The following is an 18,020-nucleotide window of genomic DNA, read 5'->3' on the forward strand; positions in this document are numbered from 1 at the left end:
TGATTCATGTTCATAATTGGGAAAGACTATTTGTCAAGGGGTGGAATAAGTGATTCATGTTAATGCTGAAGTCACATAGTGTGACTGCAGAAGCTGAAATGGAGAAGAAAAATGTTTGTCCAATAGTAATGTGCAAATTAAGATTGCAAAATGTAATACTAGCCTAATTAATAAATCACATCAAAATATGAGTAAAAATGATTGGATTGCCTGTTCCTTTGGATTATTCATACTGTTATGTCCTTCTATTAGCATGAATCAAGAGCTGGCTCCTTTCCAACATATTTTGTCAAGTTATTGGTGGGAGAGAGGGAAAGAAAGAGAAATGGATTTGAAAATTATTTCCTTTCTTTTCCCTTCTCATCCTTTGACAGAATTACCAAAAAGTAATTATGAGGCCAAAAGGTAGACAGCAATGGAAAGGAAAAGAGAGGATAAATCATATGGAAATTGTATCATCAGCTCTTAAATAACCAAAAACTGACCCTAACTATTGTACGTATGGCTATATAAACTCATATTTAAAAAGTCATTTAAAAAGCAATTATTTGCAAAGAGCTTTATCAATCAATCAGTTCAGAAGCACTTTATTCACTTCTACAATAAATGGCTATGGTGTTAAAACATCAGCAGGTATAATTTTCAAGTGTTAAAAAATGTATCTGTCCTACTCCTTAGCAGAATAGTTTGGAAAGGTATTTACCATACATTTATAGTTTGCAGAAGAGCCGTCAAAAATAACGTGGATATATGAATGCTTCAACTGTACAATGGGAAAAAAAGTATGAGTCTAAAAGGAATCTGGGTGCATGTTTTCAAAAGTAAAATTTGAATATAAGTCTAAATCTTAAAATGCACTTTGACTCAGAATTTTAAGAGGGAAAAAAAACAAAGAAGACCCCTTGAACAATTATGCAGAGCTAAATGATTGAGCTTTTTAACGTGCTTTAGCCAGAAATATGCTTAGTTTCTAATGCATTTAGACATAAAGACATATCAGAAATGAAAGAATAACACTGTGCAAAGATTTGCATGAGCACAAAGGCTTAATTGGAAGAAAAAAATGATAAGAAATGTCTCTGATTTCTTAAGGTGGAAGTTTGTAGAACCTCCTATTCTATTTTTCACTTAGTCCTGGTTCATCGCCTAGCAATATGCATGACTGGCGGGGTCCCCGTGACTCCACTGGTCAGGAACTCTTGGGCTATTTCTACTAAGTGGGGATGAGCTCCACTGAAGGCAGGTCTAGGTTAAGATCTGTTTTTCCTGTAGAAAACCACCTGCAGTTCCCTTACAGCTAGTTTGACTTGTGCAACCTTAGAATGATCCACTTCTCAGATACTCTGGATCTTTGAAACACAGTGCAGCCACTGAAGAAGGCTTCATTCTGAAATTTAGGTCCTCATTCAGAGAGTTCTCTGTTCTCCCAAACCTCACTTGGACATCCTGCAGAAACTAGGGTCCAAAGTCATTAGACTCCAGAATCTGGAAACCTGTCTTCCGTTCCAGACTGGAACGGCATTTCTAATCAGGGAGAGGCTGAGTTAGTACATATCACAGGTGAATTTCTTTCACCATTGTGAGTTCCAGGAACTCACAAGCCAAAGAGCTAAGAGCTGGCTCTCACGTATGAGAGAAAGGTGATAGTCATTTAGCAAACCACCTGAATGTTCCTACCTGCTCATAAAATGATGAGTGACGACTCTCAGAAGAGGAAAGCAGTGCTAAGCAGGAGGGGGGTCAACCCTGATCTTTGCGGGCCATTCACCATTTCTGAAAGGGTTCTGAGGCAATAAATATCTAAGGGCCCTGGTGGAAATTTAAAAGGGTAAGATATTTATTTTTTCACATATATTATCTTATACAATTGGAACATAACCCCATACAGCTTCATTGTTGATTTCTCTTATCTCTACATCACTCTGGCAGTTACAGAGGGATTCACCAGTTAGCACTTTAATATATTATAGTCTTGCCATTAATTTGTTTTCCCATGTTTCTTACAGAGTGGGGCACAGAATAAATATTTTTTCTTCATTTGATAAGATGGGGAAAGTAATAGCAGCCATCTTATAGGGCGGCTGAGAGGATTAGAGGAGTTAACATACGTGAAGTTCCTAGCACAAGGAAAGTGCTTAATAATTATTACCTATTAGTAACAATCATTATTAATAAGAGGCAGTAGTGCCTGGAGGTTGAGAGCACAGACTCTGAAGCCCGAGCATCGTCAAATCCCGGCTCTACCACTCACCTATCGATGACCCTGAGCTAGTTGCTTAATCTTTCTGTGCCTCGATTTCCTCGTTTTAAAAACGGGGATACCAATAGACTGCCCTCTTGGGTGATGGGTGAGGATTCGACGAGATAATTTACTGTAAAGTCCTTGGAAAACAGCCCGACCCATATAAGTACTATACTGGTTACATATGTAATCTTACAACAACCCTCTGAGGTGGCTTTCAGTACCTCCATTTGTATAGATAATGAAGCCAAGCTTTAGGGTCACACAGCTAACGGTGGGTCCACAGTTCCAAGCAACTGGAAGACCAAGCTCATTTCACTACCCCATGTGAGAGGGCTACATGTGGGTCTTTAGCTGCACATGACACTGTTCCATTCCTTCAGGGGCATATGCCTGCCTAAAATGGGTTATCTTCTTTACTAGTATTCTTGATTTCTAATTAGCATCAAGTGCTCTCAACCCAGAGTGTGCGGTAGCATCCTAGATGCTGGAGGTTGAGAGCACTTTCTTCTGTTGATTTGCTTAAAAGCACAGGAAAACAGACCTCTATCTCTGGGAATTGGCAGTGAGTGGATTCTAACAGACTGCGGTACCTGCTTTCTCTCCCCTCCCCACCCCACACACTGGGGTGAAATGGGCAACTTGGAGGTGTGGATTCTTCCAGCTGCTGCTGTTGAACCTCAGTTGTTCCTGAGAAGGAGCCAAGGGGGGGAGGGTTTAAAGTTTGTTCAGACTTCCTTTTCAACCGAGGGTGGGGCAATAGTGAGAAACTGAGAGAAAGACCAGAGGCTGTTCCAAGAATTTGCTTGTGAATATACCGCTGCCATATGCTGGATGGAATGGGCATCAGCCATGTTTCTTTGCTGTGTAATAAGCAAATTCACTGATTCCAATTGTGCGTTCAGAATCTAGTGGTTTCATCATTTCATAGCATGAGTTCTAAATGTCTGCAGATTTTGGAAATCTCATGACAACTGTGCACAGGAGAACCTTCCCATGAGTCATCAAAAGGCCTACTGATGACATCTCTGAAGCAACGTCCTACTTAGCATCAACAGTTCCCTAGATCACATTTGTTCTGTTCCCAAATGGTTGACGTAATTGGTTAGAAAAAGCCCAAAACTATCAGGCAAGGGCATCTGGCAGAACTTGGACCCTCTTGTCAATTGCAAAAAGTGCTTACTGGGAAGTGAAATCACCATCTGGCTTTATTCTGGTGTTCTCTGAAAGTCTATGTTCAGGCACCCAACAATTATTTATTGAGCACTTATCCTGTGAGCCAGGCACTGTATTATGAACTGAGGAAGCAAAGATGAATAAACACAGTCCCTGTTCTTAATAATATTGTATAGCTATTTTCTGAGTGCTTACTATGTGCCAGGCATATACATCCCATTACATCTCATTTAATCCTCAGAACAACGCTAGACTCTATTATTATCTCATTTACAATGATCTCATATTATTATCTCATTTATAGTGACTATCTCATTCATAGTTCAGAAAACTGAAGCTTAGAGAGATTAAGTAATTTCCCCAAGATAATAGGGTGAGAAAGAAATGGAGTGGTGTTTGAATATGGGGGAGTAGGGGTGGTTAGGTGGAGGACAGATGTGTTGACAACATGGACAAATGTAGCTTTTTTTATTTCCCCTACATGGAAAGTCTGGGTCGTTTGTTTTACACACATTTTCTGTTCCATTAGTTAGAAATTTCTTGCAAAATGGAAGTGCTACAAATAGTAAGTGATGATAGCAGTAGATGCTTTGGAAAGATTCATCAGGAAGAATATCCCTTCCTCTAGTAAGCATCTGAAATCTACCTAGTTAACATTCTCTTCAGTTCATAACTCTTCTTCTTTTTTTTTTTTTTTTTAAAGATTTTATTTTTTCCCCCCAAAGCCCCAGTAGATAGTTGTATGTCATAGCTGCACATCCTTCCAGTTGCTGTATGTGGGACTCGGCCTCAGAATGGAGGGAGAAGTGGTGCCTCGATGCGCACCTGGGATCCGAACCCAGGCCACCAGCATTGCAGCGCGCGCGCTCAACCACCAAGCCACAGGGCCGGCCCCATAACTCTTCTTCTTAATAGAAGCCTTGGTGTCTTCTTAATAGCAGCAAGCCCCGAATTGTTGTCGGTTCTCATTGGATAGGAAACAAATCCATATTTCGGTCAGCACGACAGAGTATGTGCAAGTGAATGATTTGCTCAGCAAGAGCAATCCAGATGTTCTGATCACAACAATCTCTTTCTCTTTCTCTCTTGGTATAAGAGTAGGGTGCTAACTGGTGGGGAGATACCAGGGCTGGATGGCTGGGGTGGGGGGTGGGGAGAGGAAGAAGAGAGGAGAGGATGAATGGAAGCTGGTGGCAGAGAAGAAAGGCACTCTGTGCCAAGTGCCTCCAAAAAGTGCTCAACTAGTACCTACTGGACAGAAAGAACTAGGAGTATAGGTGAGACAGTAGAGTGGCTAACGGTAGGTAGGGGTTTGTAGTCAGCCTGCTGGACTAGAATCCCTGTTCTGCCACTAGCCTAGTCTTGGACCTCAGACAAGCCTTTCTAATCCTTAGTTCTTTCACCTGTGAGATGGAGTAGCCTCACAGTGTTGTTTTGGGGGTTCAGTCAGGTAATTCAGGCTGGCCTCTGCTACTTACAGCAGGAGCAAGAATTCACGTGGGTCCTTCAGAAAAATTGCCCTTTAGGGTTGCTTGATACTCCTTATTTGCACATCAGTTTGCCGTACATATTCTTATTTTTCCTCTCAACAATGCTAGAAAGCAGGTTGGAGAGATATTATCATTCCCATATTTACAGAAGAAATGGATCCCCAGGTGGCCTGGCTAAAATGAAGATGTTTGCCCAACCAGAGCCTGCCCTCAGGGCCACCCACGAGAACCACCAAGAAAAGTATCTTACAGAATTGCATCTATGTATCAAACCCCTATGCAGAGAGTGATATTCAAATTGTTTCCTGGAAATAACTGAAACCCGAATTTCTTAGAATGAGCTCCAACCTGGAATTTCCTGGAAGGACTACAACCAGAAAGGGGAAAGCTATTATAAAACATTCACGGCAGATTTCTTTTACTGAAATTCCCTTCCTAATAAGTTTTGATGTTGAAAGAAAAACGAATGCGTAATTTAGGTTATTTTAAAATTAATCAACTGTCCATCAGCCAATGTTATTTTGGTGGTGAATAACATATTTATTGGGCAAAACACTGTTTCCTGATGGTTATACATGTTTGTGAAGTCAGACATGGGGGAACAACGTTTAGAGAAGTAAGAACAAATGGAAAGAATGGACAAGATTATTAGAAATACCAAAAACAATGTCCGCTAGGAAAAGTATGAAAATGTTGCATTGAGATAACACTAACCAAGGATCAGTACAAAAAGTTAGAGACACATTAGACAAAAAGTTAGAGAAAGAAAAAGCGAGAGACAAATGCACTAAAATCTACTGGGAGGAAGCAAAGCTGAGCAGACTCAATCAGACCAAACAAACTTTCCCGTGTTAAGGTCCTTAAAAGTTTCTTCAATGAGTGATTTGCAATGACTGTGCCAGTTATTTGTATGTAAATTGGCTTTTAAAAAGCATGGTTGAACAGTTAATTTTTATAGTCATTTAATACATGTTTATAATATTTTTAAGCACAACTAATTTGCTCTATAAGGCACAGGCTTGATTTTGTTTCAGAAGGTTAAACACAGGCCTGTTCAAATGATGAATTCCACCGTAGCTGGAGTTAGATCAATGAGACATCACAGTGCAGTTCATAAACGAAAAGGCGTCATGGGTGACAGGATGAGAGCAGGGAGGTCAGCGCCTGACACACCATGGGTGCTCCATACACGACTGGGGAACAAACGGAGGGATTACAGAATGACCTCGGAACCCGAGTACACTGCTGGTGGGAATGTAAATTGGTGCAGCCACTGTGGAAAATGGTATGGAGACTTCTCAGAAAATTAAAAATAGAACTACCATATGATCCAGCAATTCCACTTCTGGGTATTTATCCAAAGAACACAAAAACACTAATTTGAAAAGATATATGCACCCCTATGTTCACTGCAGCATTGTTCACAACAGCCAAGACATGGAAACAACCTAAGTGCCCATGAATGGATGAATGGATAAAGAAGATGTGGTATATGTATACAATGGAATACTACTCAGCCATAAAAAAGATGAAGTCTTGCCATTTGTGACAACATAGATGGACCTTGAGGATATTATGCTAATTGAAATAAGTCAGATGGAGAAAGACAAATACCATATGATTTCACTCATATGAGGAAGATAAACAAACATATATGGAGAACAGATGGGTGGTTACCAGACGGGAAGGGGGTGAGGGGAGGGCATAAGGGGTAAAGGGGCACTTGCATATGGTGATGGATCGCAACTAGACTTTTGGTGGAGAACATGATGTAGTCTACACAGAAGTCAAAATATAATGATGTACACCTGAAATTTATACAATGTTACAAACCAATGTTACCTCAATTAAAAAAAAAAAAGAATGGTTTCTCTTGTAAATTCAGTTACACAGGATGTCAATGAGGCTTATCATTGCTACTCATTCTGGCTACTAGAAATGAAATGAAAGGTACAAAATCTACCCAGTCTTCAGAATCTCAGGGGCCATTCACTTAACATGTCAGAACCACTTGACATCTCTCTCTCCTTGTTCGCCCATAACCAATCCTTTACTATGTTCTGTCAATTTTACCTTCTAAATAGATCTTGGATCTTTCCATCTCTGTTTCCCCTACCACTACCCTAACCCCAGCACTATTTTCTCTTGCGTGGATGACTGTAATAGCCTTCCAAGAGCTATGCTTCATCCACTCTGGGTCCCTCTATTCACAGCCCACAGTGACACCAGAATTATCCTTTCCAAACACAAATCTGATTATGGCACTTCTGCCCCGCTCCCAATCCTCCTGGCCCACCCCTTCATACTGCTCTTAGGGGTAAGACCAGAGGCCAGTCCCCAAAGCCTGCTCTCCCATCACTGCCCCCAGCTAGTTAACCTTTTAATTCCTCTCTTTGCTATGCCTTTCCCTCTTCCTGCAGCCTGGAACTTACTTCTTGTTCTCTCTCTTCTCTTGCCTCTGCCTGTCACTTAGATCTCAGTTCTTAACACTCCCTCTGGAACCCTGCCCCCCGTCTTGGCCATTTCGCCCCTCTTTGGTTAATGTTAACAGAGTCCCATGTTCCTTTTTCTTCGAAGCACTAATCTCTGTCTGTCCATCGTTCAACTGTTTGATTACCGTCTGTCTCCCTATCTGAATCATAAGCTCTGGGAGATTGGGGACTCTCAATGCTTTTTCTCACTATAATGTCTCTGGCATCTAACACAGTGTCTTGCCTACAGCAGGTACAAATATATATTTGTTGAATGAATGAACGAACTTAATTAATACTGGTTTGTTATTCTTTTTTTTTTTTTGTGCAGAAGATCAGCCCTGAGCTAATATCCATGCCAATCCTCCTCTTTTTGCTGAGGAAGACCGGCCCTGAGCTAACATCTATTGCCAATCCTCCTCCTTTTTTTTTCCCCCTTTTCTCCCCAAAGCCCCAGTAGATAGTTGTACGTCATAGTTGCACATCCTTCTAGTTGCTGTATGTGGGATGCGCCCTCAGCATGGCCGGCCAAGCGGTGCGTCGGTGCACGCCCAGGATCTGAACCCGGGCTGCCAGTAGCGGAGCGCGCGCACTTAACCGCTAAGCCACCGGCCGGCCCCTGGCTTTTTATTCTTAAAGAATAATCTCTGTTTTGCTTTCTGCATGATTATCTCAAACCAAACTCATCAACAAGCATAACACGATTTTCACCTAGTACGTTTTTATGAATGAAAAGCCAGAGCACTATTACAGTGCCTAGGAAAATGGAATTGTTTCTCACTTCCACATGAGTAAGCTATTAAAATAAACATACATGCTTGCGTCCAAAAATTTCATTTTTATTCCCAAGATGGTTCATACTAAAGATAGAGAAAATAGAAGCTCCATTTGCTTGGGAAATTATAAATTGCAGTCCCAAAGAAGGTTCAGAAATGAAGTTTAAGATCCAACTAAATAAAAGCCTTGGTGAACTGATGATTCACAAACATCCTTTGACTCAAAAGCAATGTAAATGGGAAAAGATCTTAGCAGAAAACATCACATTTCAGCTCATTTTAGGATTGGAAAGCAATCATTCTGATTCAGAAACATCAAGACAAGAAAGCATTTGTGCAAGCAACTTATCGCTAAACTTAGAGCTAAATGGAAATTTAATTTTCAGAAAGTTCTCTGATATAATACATCTTTCACGAATTACTTTAACATTTAAAAACAAATTGTTTTGGATAAATAATTGTATGCCAAAAGGTCCATAACGCTATGTAACAAATTACATAATATGTTTTCATCATCATCTACTATAAATCTTATTGCAGTTACTTTCCTAGTGCTTTGGTAGTATAATTTTTACAGTAATTACTGAATAGTCTCCAAAATAAGTACTTCACACCAGAGTAATATGAATGGTCAGTAAATCACTTACTTAAATAAGCATGAACGAAGCTACCATTGCGCACCCCTACTATAAGCCCTGGCAAAGAATTACAAACACGAAAATCTTACAGCTAGAAGAGAGACCTCTAGTGTGTGTTAGAGAACTTTATATTGTGCTTCGGGCATAATTAATACAGCAAAATCACCGCAGTCATTTTGAATACTGTAGTGGGAGATTTTTTGCCAACTATCATTCACGCTCAATTCATTTCAAAATTTCTTCCCAGCAAATGTACGATATTTTTGCCTAATTAGTTACTTTCTTTGTATAAACATATTGCCTAAACCAATGAAGTTTTCTCTGTGATGCAAAGTTTTAAAATTCAATGGTCACCTTTGCAACCTAATTAGTAAACATGCAACCTACTGTCATTATAACAATTGCTAACAATTCTTTCCATTCATGCAGCAGCAGGGCGCCTCTGCCCCATCGTGGCAGACAGTGTGCAGTCTCCTGAACACCAGCCCCTCTTGGTAAGCCAAATGCCACACAAATATAAACACGGGGAATAGATGGGCACGTTGCCCATTATCCAGGAGACAAATGGATCCACTACCATTTTAAATTCACCGAGTATGGTAGCTGTTAGTTTCCACAGATTCCCACATATGCAGGTAAATTCCTGGATGTAAAATCAGATTTAATGAATCATTCTATGGCATCAGCCTCAGCCTTTAAAAATCCTTTTTTCCCCTCCTTTTCCACATTAAAAACACATTTGAGATACACACAGAAAACGTTTCTCTAAAAAACTGGAGGTCTCTTAAGGAGTCTACTGCTGAGAAGGTAAAAGCATTTTGCTCATTTTTAATTTGCTAAAACAATCCAAGCATGTTTGGTACCCAGAGGGTATTCTCAAATAAACTTGTATCTCTAGCTGCCAGCTTAGTTGATTGAAAACAGAAGGCAAACGTTTCTTAAAGAATGAGTATGTTAAACTGTTATGTATCTCCCAGTTCCACCATTCCAGAAAGGATACACACACACACACACACACACACACACACACACACACACACACACACGAGTCAAGGATTTGCTTGAAAGCAGCCGGTTCTATGATCTTAAAGGTAATTCTGCATTTGTACCAAATCACTTCTGCCTACTGCGGTGCACCTCCGAGCGAGCACGCCAGTGCCACGGGGATATTGGACAGTTCCTGCGTGCCGTTCCCCACGCACAAAGCGGACAGCCCCATTTGCAACTTTGCAAACTTAGTTGGCTCCCGCCCAGCCGGCCCCCGAAGCACAGTCACGGTGAAGACGTTATGATACCAGAAAATCATTTCCACGACAGTGCTAAGTGTAAAGGCAGACACTGTCGACCCGCGCTAGCTAGGAAGTTGCGGTACTCCGGGCGGCTGTGCGGAGCACGCGTCCAGGTAAGGGATTCCTGTACCACAGGTCTGGTTTCCTCTTCCTGGATGTTTTGGGGCTCGACTTCACTTTTAACGCGAATTCACCATAACGCGCCCCCCACCCCGTTCTTTTTCCAGGAGGCGCCGACTCTTTATTTCCAGCCAGGTCCCTCTTGGGGGCGGGAGAGGAAGCACACTTCACATTTCAATAAAGAGGGGCGGCGGGGATGCGGAGTGGGGGGAAGAAAGAGGTCAGAAAGGAGCCAAACTGCATCCCTCCCGCCCACCTCTGTGCCCCAAGCGCTGGATTAGACGGCGGAGACCGGAGGCGGCCAGGAAACTCTGTCCCTTTAAGGGAACCTTGGCCGCCAGAGGGGGAGGGAGGGATGCAGGCTCCGGACCCGGCGCTGCAGGCAACGCGGAGAAGAGGCGAACGCAGCAAAGCCACAGCCATTACCTGCAGCGCTCACATCCTTCCCCCACCCCTGCGCCCCCTCCCCCGTCCCCGCCTCCCAAGGAGACTTCTCAACCGGAGCGTGTGCTGTGCCCTTTATCAGGGGAGGAGGGGGGGAGGAAGAGGAATAGAGCTTTTTAAAAATAAATGAAACGTTTGCACTCAAAAGGGTGGTGGGGGGCGGGGGGGGCTGGAAAAGGGAGGGGTGGTGGGAGGGGGCTTTAAAGGCGCCCGGGTGGGCGGAGGCGGCGAATCCGGATCAGCCCGGCCGGAGACGGACGGCGGACTGCGCTGGGCACTGGCCGCCGCTCACAAAGGGGAGCGGCGCGGTCCAGCCCGGGCAAAAGGGGAAGCAAAAACCGCCCCGGGGCCCCATCCGCTCGGCAGCCACAATGGCGTCTTTCACGGGGCGTCCGGGGGCGCCACCGAGGCTGCCTGCGAGGAGGGGGCGGAGGGCACCCCACCCCGGGCGGGAGCGGAGCCCCGGGCGCCGCCGCCCCCGCGCGCCCCGCAGAGCGGTGGTTCGACCCGGGGCGCTCCAGCCGGCGGCGGCGGGTCGGGGCCCGCGGCGCTGGGAGGCTCTCAGCGGGGCTGGTTTGCAGGCGCGGAGCTCTGCGCCCGGGAAGAAAGGGACGCGCGCGGTTCGGGCGGGGAGGGGGGGGTGAGGGGAGGGCGGGGGGAGAGCCGCTGCAAAGCGGCCGGCGGGGAGGCCGGCGCGCGAGCGGCGGGCGGGCGGCGCTGGCACAGGCTCCGAGAGCCGCGGCGGCTCCGCTCCGAGATCCGGAACCGGGCCCCGAGATCCGGAAGCCCGGCCCCGGCGCGCGGGCTCCCGGCCCCTGGCCGCCCCGGCCCCCGCCGGCCGCGCCCGCTCCTCCTGCCCGCTCCGCCCCGCTCGCGCCCGCTCCCACTCGAGGAAGAAAGCCGAGAACCGGCAGAAGCAGCCCCGGAGGAGGCGGTGGCCGCTGCCCCGCCGCCGGTCCGAGCGGATCCCGAGCCGCCGCGGCGGGCTGTGTGTGTGCGAGTGTGCCGCGCTCTCGCCCCATGCCTGGCACATGCGTAAAAGCGAGTTGCGCCCAAAGTCCCAGCCATACCCTCCTTAGCAAATAATAACAAACCCAAACCGTCAGATCTTACCTGAAACATTGAAGCACAAAGTCTCTCTCCAAGTCCCCTTTTCCTTTTCCTCTCCCCCCTTTTCCGATTTCTCTCCCAGCGATCTGCTCGGCTCGCCACACCAGAGAGAAATGCAATAGCTTGGCTAAGGTAGACAGAACAAAATACAGAGAAGAGTTGCTCCAGGGCTTTGAAACCCCTCAAGGCAAGGATCAGGATACAATTAGCTCATGCCTCTACCTCCAGTCTAAATCAATCTCCAAAATAAAACTTAAATCAAATTAACTGATCACAGGGCAGACAATTGATCTCCTTCGAAAATAAAGCTCTACATATACGTATAGATAAATATACATATAGGAAATTTTTTTTTCCAGTTTTTTTTGGTGGAAAAACAGTCTTATTCCAGCCTCCAACTTGCTTTTTACCCTCCTCTTGCACAGAAAAGCTGATTTTAATCGTTGTGATTAGTTTTGATGTAACGTTTCCGCGGGCGATTTCTGCAAATGGATGGAGTGTTTCTTTGCCAAAAGAGGGAAAAGCAGCAGATGATGATAATTATAAGGATTGTTGGTTGTTTCTTTTTATTTGTGTTTAGGGCTCTCCCCTCACTTTCTCAAGTTGACCTGACATCGCTGTTACACTAAGGTCGCGCAACTTGTTGATGAAGATCACCGCCCTGTCTGATCGAAGGATAGGTAATAATTTGGCAATAGAGTAGCACATTTTTGGTTCCTTGGCGACATAACGTCCCAAATGACGTGGATAAAAATAAGCACATGCAGTCTGCTTTGCCCCAATCAAGTCTGAATCAGCGCCTGGGGGTGATACACAAACTCATTTCAAATGTTCAACCATGCAGAATTGCAAAAAGATTGAAGGAGTTACACCGCATTTTTTTTTTTTTGAAATAAAATTAAAAGAAAACAAAACCTACATGAGGTGTAGCCAAGGACCTGCCATTTAGGTTTATTTGATCAACCTTCTGAACATACCTCCCCTGCTCTCTTCTCTTTGCTTCTCTCCACCTGGTATCTTTTATAGGGGGTTTGTATAATTCCATTATCGACGGAAGTGCCCCACAGAGCTATAGAGACTCTAACGTAAACAGTTTTCCCCAGATTGCTCTCTAGTTCTGACCTCCCCCACTCCTCATCACTTCTCCTTCCTCTCTAGGTCTTTGTTCAAAGAGATTGTGCCTGAGCTGGTCCTTATCTTGATTCTTTTTAGTTGGAGTGGGATATTTGGTTGTAACTCAAGGATCGCCTCCCATTAGTGTTATATCCTTGCAGGATACTTTTTGAAATGGTATGTTTTTTGAGCACTTCACAGTTCATTAATTCAAAGACTTTGCTGACATTTCTTATGAAAAAGACCAAGCTGTAAGGCCAAGGATACTAAAAAAAGAAAGAAAGCAAGAAAAAAAATCCTAAATAGAACCAGACATATCCTGTGAATACCTGCAATTGGCAACGTTTCACAGGAAGTATTTTTTAACCATCGTTTTACCTTTAAGGTAAGCAGTTGCTGCAGTACTAGCAGAAAAGGAAAGGGCCAGGCATTTAAAAAATAGAGTCCGTCAGATCAGTGCTATAATGACATGGAAGATTAATGTCATACTGACAATAAGGGGTGTTGGTAGCTTTTTTTAACAAGTTCATGTGACATGGGACTGTGCTTTGAGAATATCAGTGCTCTATAAGGAGAAAAAAAGAATGGCTTACAAAACAACTCAAAACAAAATCATATTGTTCTTTGCACATTCTCTCTCTCTCCCCCCGCCCCAAACAGGGTAGATACATCCTCTGATCTGAAATAAAACTTTTAAAATGTCCACAAAACTGCAAAGTCGGTTGAATAAAAACTTTTTTCTTGCCCCCAAAGGGCGCTAAAGGTTAGCATAGGAGAACCTGAGAAGAAAAGAGACCATGGAAGAAACATCCTCAATCACTGATATGACTTAATACATTAAAGGTGTGGCTTAAAGCGACTTTTAATCAAAGTCTGCAGAACTTTGTGTCATTGTGCTGGAATGTTAGAGCTGGAAAGATCCTTTGCGGGCATCTTGTCCTTTGCATCATTTTACAGATGAGGAAACTAAAGCAACTTGCCCAAGGTCACAAGCCAGCCGTTGACAGGGCCAAGACTAGGCCACAAAAGGCAGGACAAAAGAAAGGTGAGTGGTGTCCCCCTGAAGGCACCCACCTTGAGAAACTGCACAGCATTCTAAATTGTGCTAAGGTGGCTTAAACTATACTTTCGGAATTCTCTTTCTGAAATTGTCCTAAAAGCCCTTTAGCACATTCTTTTAAGTATCTCTGATGGCAACAAATCTTTGTCTTTTGATGTTTAACTTTTGGAAACAATCCCCTCTGCCTCTCCTGCCCACCTCCCCCTGAAAAGAAATTAGTACCAGCTCTGGGGAATAAATAAATGATTAAGATAGTTTATGCTATTTAGAGTCAAAAAAGAAAATATGACAAAAAACAGTGAGGCCAATTTTCTTCTTCTTAGTTTCTAAACGAACTAAACACAATTCTCAAAGTATTTGAAGCATTAGAGTCATTACTGGGACAAGAGCTTTGCTTTCCGAGATAACTACTTTGAAGGGAAGGATACTCACTTAAACAAATTAACCTCTGAAATGTTCATTTTTGAGATGTTTTAATACTTCAGAATGACATCGCTTACAAAAAGGTGCTCTTTTTAAGCATTAGGTCATTGACTTTTTTTTTTTTTTTTTTGCTGAAGAAGATTTGCCCTGAGCTAACATCTGTTGCCAATCCTCCTCTTTTTGCTTGAGGATGATTCGCCCTGAGCTAACATCTGTGCCCATCTTCCTCTATTTTGTATGTGGGTCACTGTCACAGCATGGCCACTAGTGAGTGGTGTAGGTCTGCGCCTGAGCGTGAAACCCAGGCTGCTGAAGTGGAGTGCACTGAACTTAACCACTAGGCTACTGGGGCTGGCCCCAGGTCATGGACATTTTAAAGTGATCCAGCCTATTCGGTTGATCAGTAAATTTGTGGTAGTCCCAGTTGTAAATAAATTGCAGAGTAAGGTGTTATTTTATTGTGGTGAGGACCTTAATTTTCATGTAGTTTGAAGGGGACTCAAAGTTGAGACTAGGGGGATTCAGAATGAAATTTATTTTGTACCATGCAATACAAAGAGAGGAATAAACCTCATGACCTTCAAATCAAGGATGATGACAACTTATTTAAATTTTAAAATAGCTCTTTAATGAAATGGCATGTGGAAAGCAGGGCCTATATCTTGCCAAGTACAAGATACAGACTTACTGACTTTACTCCAATCAGCCTCTGCAATCATAAAATTACTCGAAAGTACTTTTTATCTAATTAATACCTGTGCAAATGAACTTCTACATCTTGTGATTTCCACAGTGCTTTTTTGCCAATCATGAAGAAGTTGGGAAAAAAAGTATATTAAAAATCCTTCTAACCTCCTTTTTCAATAAATAGTTGAAGTGAGACCAGCAGCCTAAATCATTAGCTAGCAAGGGAAGACAATGGCAATAAAATTCTCGGTAAGAAAACAATCAGAAAGAAAACACAGAACTCTGTTTCCATCTTCCAGAGTCTCTCTAACAAAGTAAGTTCCACCAGTAGGTTTTTTTTTTTTTTTGCTGAGGAAGATTCACCCTGAGCTAACATCTGTGCCAATCTTCTTCTATTTTTTTTTTGTATGTGGGTCGCTGCCACAGCGTGGCCACCGACAAGTGCTGTAAGTCCACGCCTGGGAACCGAACCTGGACCTTGGAAGTGGAGCCGGCCGAACTTAACCACTAGGCCATAGGGCTGGCCCCCCACCAGTTTTTAAAGGCATATAAACAATGATAAGATATTTTGAATTGAAAGCAGGAGCCTGGTTGAAAAAGTTTTAGCAGTAGGACCATTGAGGAAGAGAAAACACGATGTTCTTTAAGGGGAGCAGCAGCCTCTTCTAATGTTAACGTGAGGACAGCTCATATGGTTGCATCGTGTCACTGAACCCTCAAATTGCAAGTACGCACAGAACATCACAGCTTTGTCCAGGAGTAGCCCTGCAATACATTCTTGGTGGTGATTTGACGAGATGTGGACATTAGTTGCTGAGATGAAATGTGAAATTGAAGAGCCCTCCACTGAAGCAGCCAGACACTCAGATCAAAGTTAAAAATTCCATTGCACTTTCCATTAGGAAGAAGAGAGAAGCCACAGTGTTTGGGTTCAACCTAGACGTGTGTGGATATCAGTAGCCACGGCAAGGCTACCACACTTTTCTCCCTCTAGGTCACTAAGTGACAGTATTTCCATCATTGCTCCAGCAGGATCCACCTATAACTACCACAAGAGGCCCTCCAACACAGGGAAGCTAATCATGTTGTTTTATTTTGTCTTTGATCCAGCTTTTTGGGAGAAATCACCTGTTTTTTATCAGCCAACCTGAAACTCCCTGTAATACTGTGGAATGTGCACATTTTCCTGGAGTTGAATGGAAGCATTAACGAGCTCAAACAGAATGGGTTTGTGATTCCTGGAGGTTTGGCCCCACCCACCATCTGTTTATAATTAGCCTCTGGAAAACATATTAGTTTTCTATAACACTGTCAATATTAAGAATCTGTAATAACTTACTTTCTGAAAAGGTAGATCTTTTAACGGTGGCAGATCAGCTGACGGGCATCAATTTCAGCTTACTCATAATTCTGAATAGAAACTGATACCAAGTCCTTATACTGAGCCCTTCAATCAGCTTGGTCTTTGGTTAAGTTTTCCTCTCTAGTTGTGCAATGTGAATACAGGTTATAATCTCACATTATGGAGCAACACAGAAGGTGAATGCAGAAATAAAACGTAACTGTGGTCGGATACCCTGACATCTGTTTTAGATAGTCTTATTCAGTAGAGGAATATATTCATTGGCAAGGAAGTAGATGTGTGAAGAAAGTTGTGAAGCACCTATATTAGTTTCTGGCAATTAAGATTCTTTGCTGGACATTCACATTCTATAATTCAAATAAATAATTGCAAGTAGGTTTTATGACTCTAACTGAGTTACAATTGTAACTCTGTGCTTTAATTTTTGGTGTGACCTGATCCTTAGTTTCTTAGGCATAAAACATGAATGAAAATTCCTATATTGAAGCATTATTTTGAGGTTAAATGGGACAATATGGGAAAGTATTTAGAATTGCGCCTAGCATACAATGAGTTCTCAATAAGTGATAGCAATTATGGTTTAGGGGAGTTGTTGAATGAACAACATGGTCCCTAGTGAAGTGTTACTGTTTAATTGCATAGAAGAAGGAAATGTATGCAATGGGAGATACCTAATTTATTGAAATCTCTGTGGCTGGTCTTTTTTAAAGATACTGACTCTAAATCTCATTTTGTTATTTCATCTAGAAATTACACAAACACCTCACCTTTTCTTTTTCTTTTTTTTTTTTTTTTTGTGAGGAAGATCAGCTCTGAGCTAACATCCATGCCATTCCTGCTCTTTTTGCCAAGGAAGACCGGCCCTGAGCTAACATCTATTGCCAGTCCTCCTCCTTTTTCGCCCCAAAGCCCCAGTAGATAGTTGTATGTCATAGTTGCACATCCTTCTAGTTGCTGTATGTGGGACGCCGCCTGGGCATGGCCAGACAAGCGGCGCATTGGTGCACGCCCGGGACCTGAACCCCAGCCACCAGCAGCGGAGCACGCGCACTTAACCGCTAAGCCACGGGGCCAGCCCATCACCTTTTCATGTAAAATAATAGGAGAAATGAGATTTTCTCCAAGGTAAAGTCTGGCTATGAAAAATCATATATCTATGATGCTGTTTACTAGGGAGCACTCTTTTTGTTCCTTTGAGAATCCTTGATTTTGACAAGACTGCCTTACATATATAAAACAATTAATTAACGGGCTGGCCCGGTGGCGCAAGCGGTTAAGCGTGCGCATTCCGCTGTGGCGGCCTGGGATTTGCTGGTTCGGATCCTGGGTGCGCACCGACGCACTGCGTGGCAAGCCATGCTGTGGTGGCGTCCCATATAAAGTGGAGGAAGATGGGCACGGATGTTAGCCCAGGGCCAGTCTTCCTCAGCAAAAAGGGGAGGATTGGCAGATGTTAGCTCAGGGCCGATCTTCCTCACAAAAAAATAAATAAATAAATAAAATAAAACAATTAATTAAGCATTTTGTATAATTGCGTGTATAAGAAATGAGACTCAACTAGAATTCTGCCATGAATCTCTTTCTTCATAATGATTTGCTTTTTGCCTTTCAGGAATTA

General features: G+C 43.2%; 1 protein-coding gene across 1 annotated transcript in view; it reads right to left on the reverse strand.

Annotated features, from left to right (window-relative positions):
* The window catches only part of KCTD1 (potassium channel tetramerization domain containing 1), a 186,646-nt gene extending 174,774 nt beyond the window's left edge, over positions 1-11,872 (reverse strand). The window contains exon 1 of the mRNA XM_014780254.2: positions 11,760-11,872. Coding sequence (XP_014635740.1) covers positions 11,760-11,768 — 9 coding nt within the window. The 5' untranslated portion in view covers positions 11,769-11,872. The remainder of the gene's footprint in view (positions 1-11,759) is intronic.
* Positions 11,873-18,020: the final 6,148 nt, after the last annotated feature.

Source organism: Ceratotherium simum, chromosome 14 (assembly GCF_057802395.1).
Source record: "Ceratotherium simum simum isolate JZ-2026a chromosome 14, ASM5780239v1, whole genome shotgun sequence".
NCBI classification, from domain to species: domain Eukaryota; kingdom Metazoa; phylum Chordata; class Mammalia; order Perissodactyla; family Rhinocerotidae; genus Ceratotherium; species Ceratotherium simum.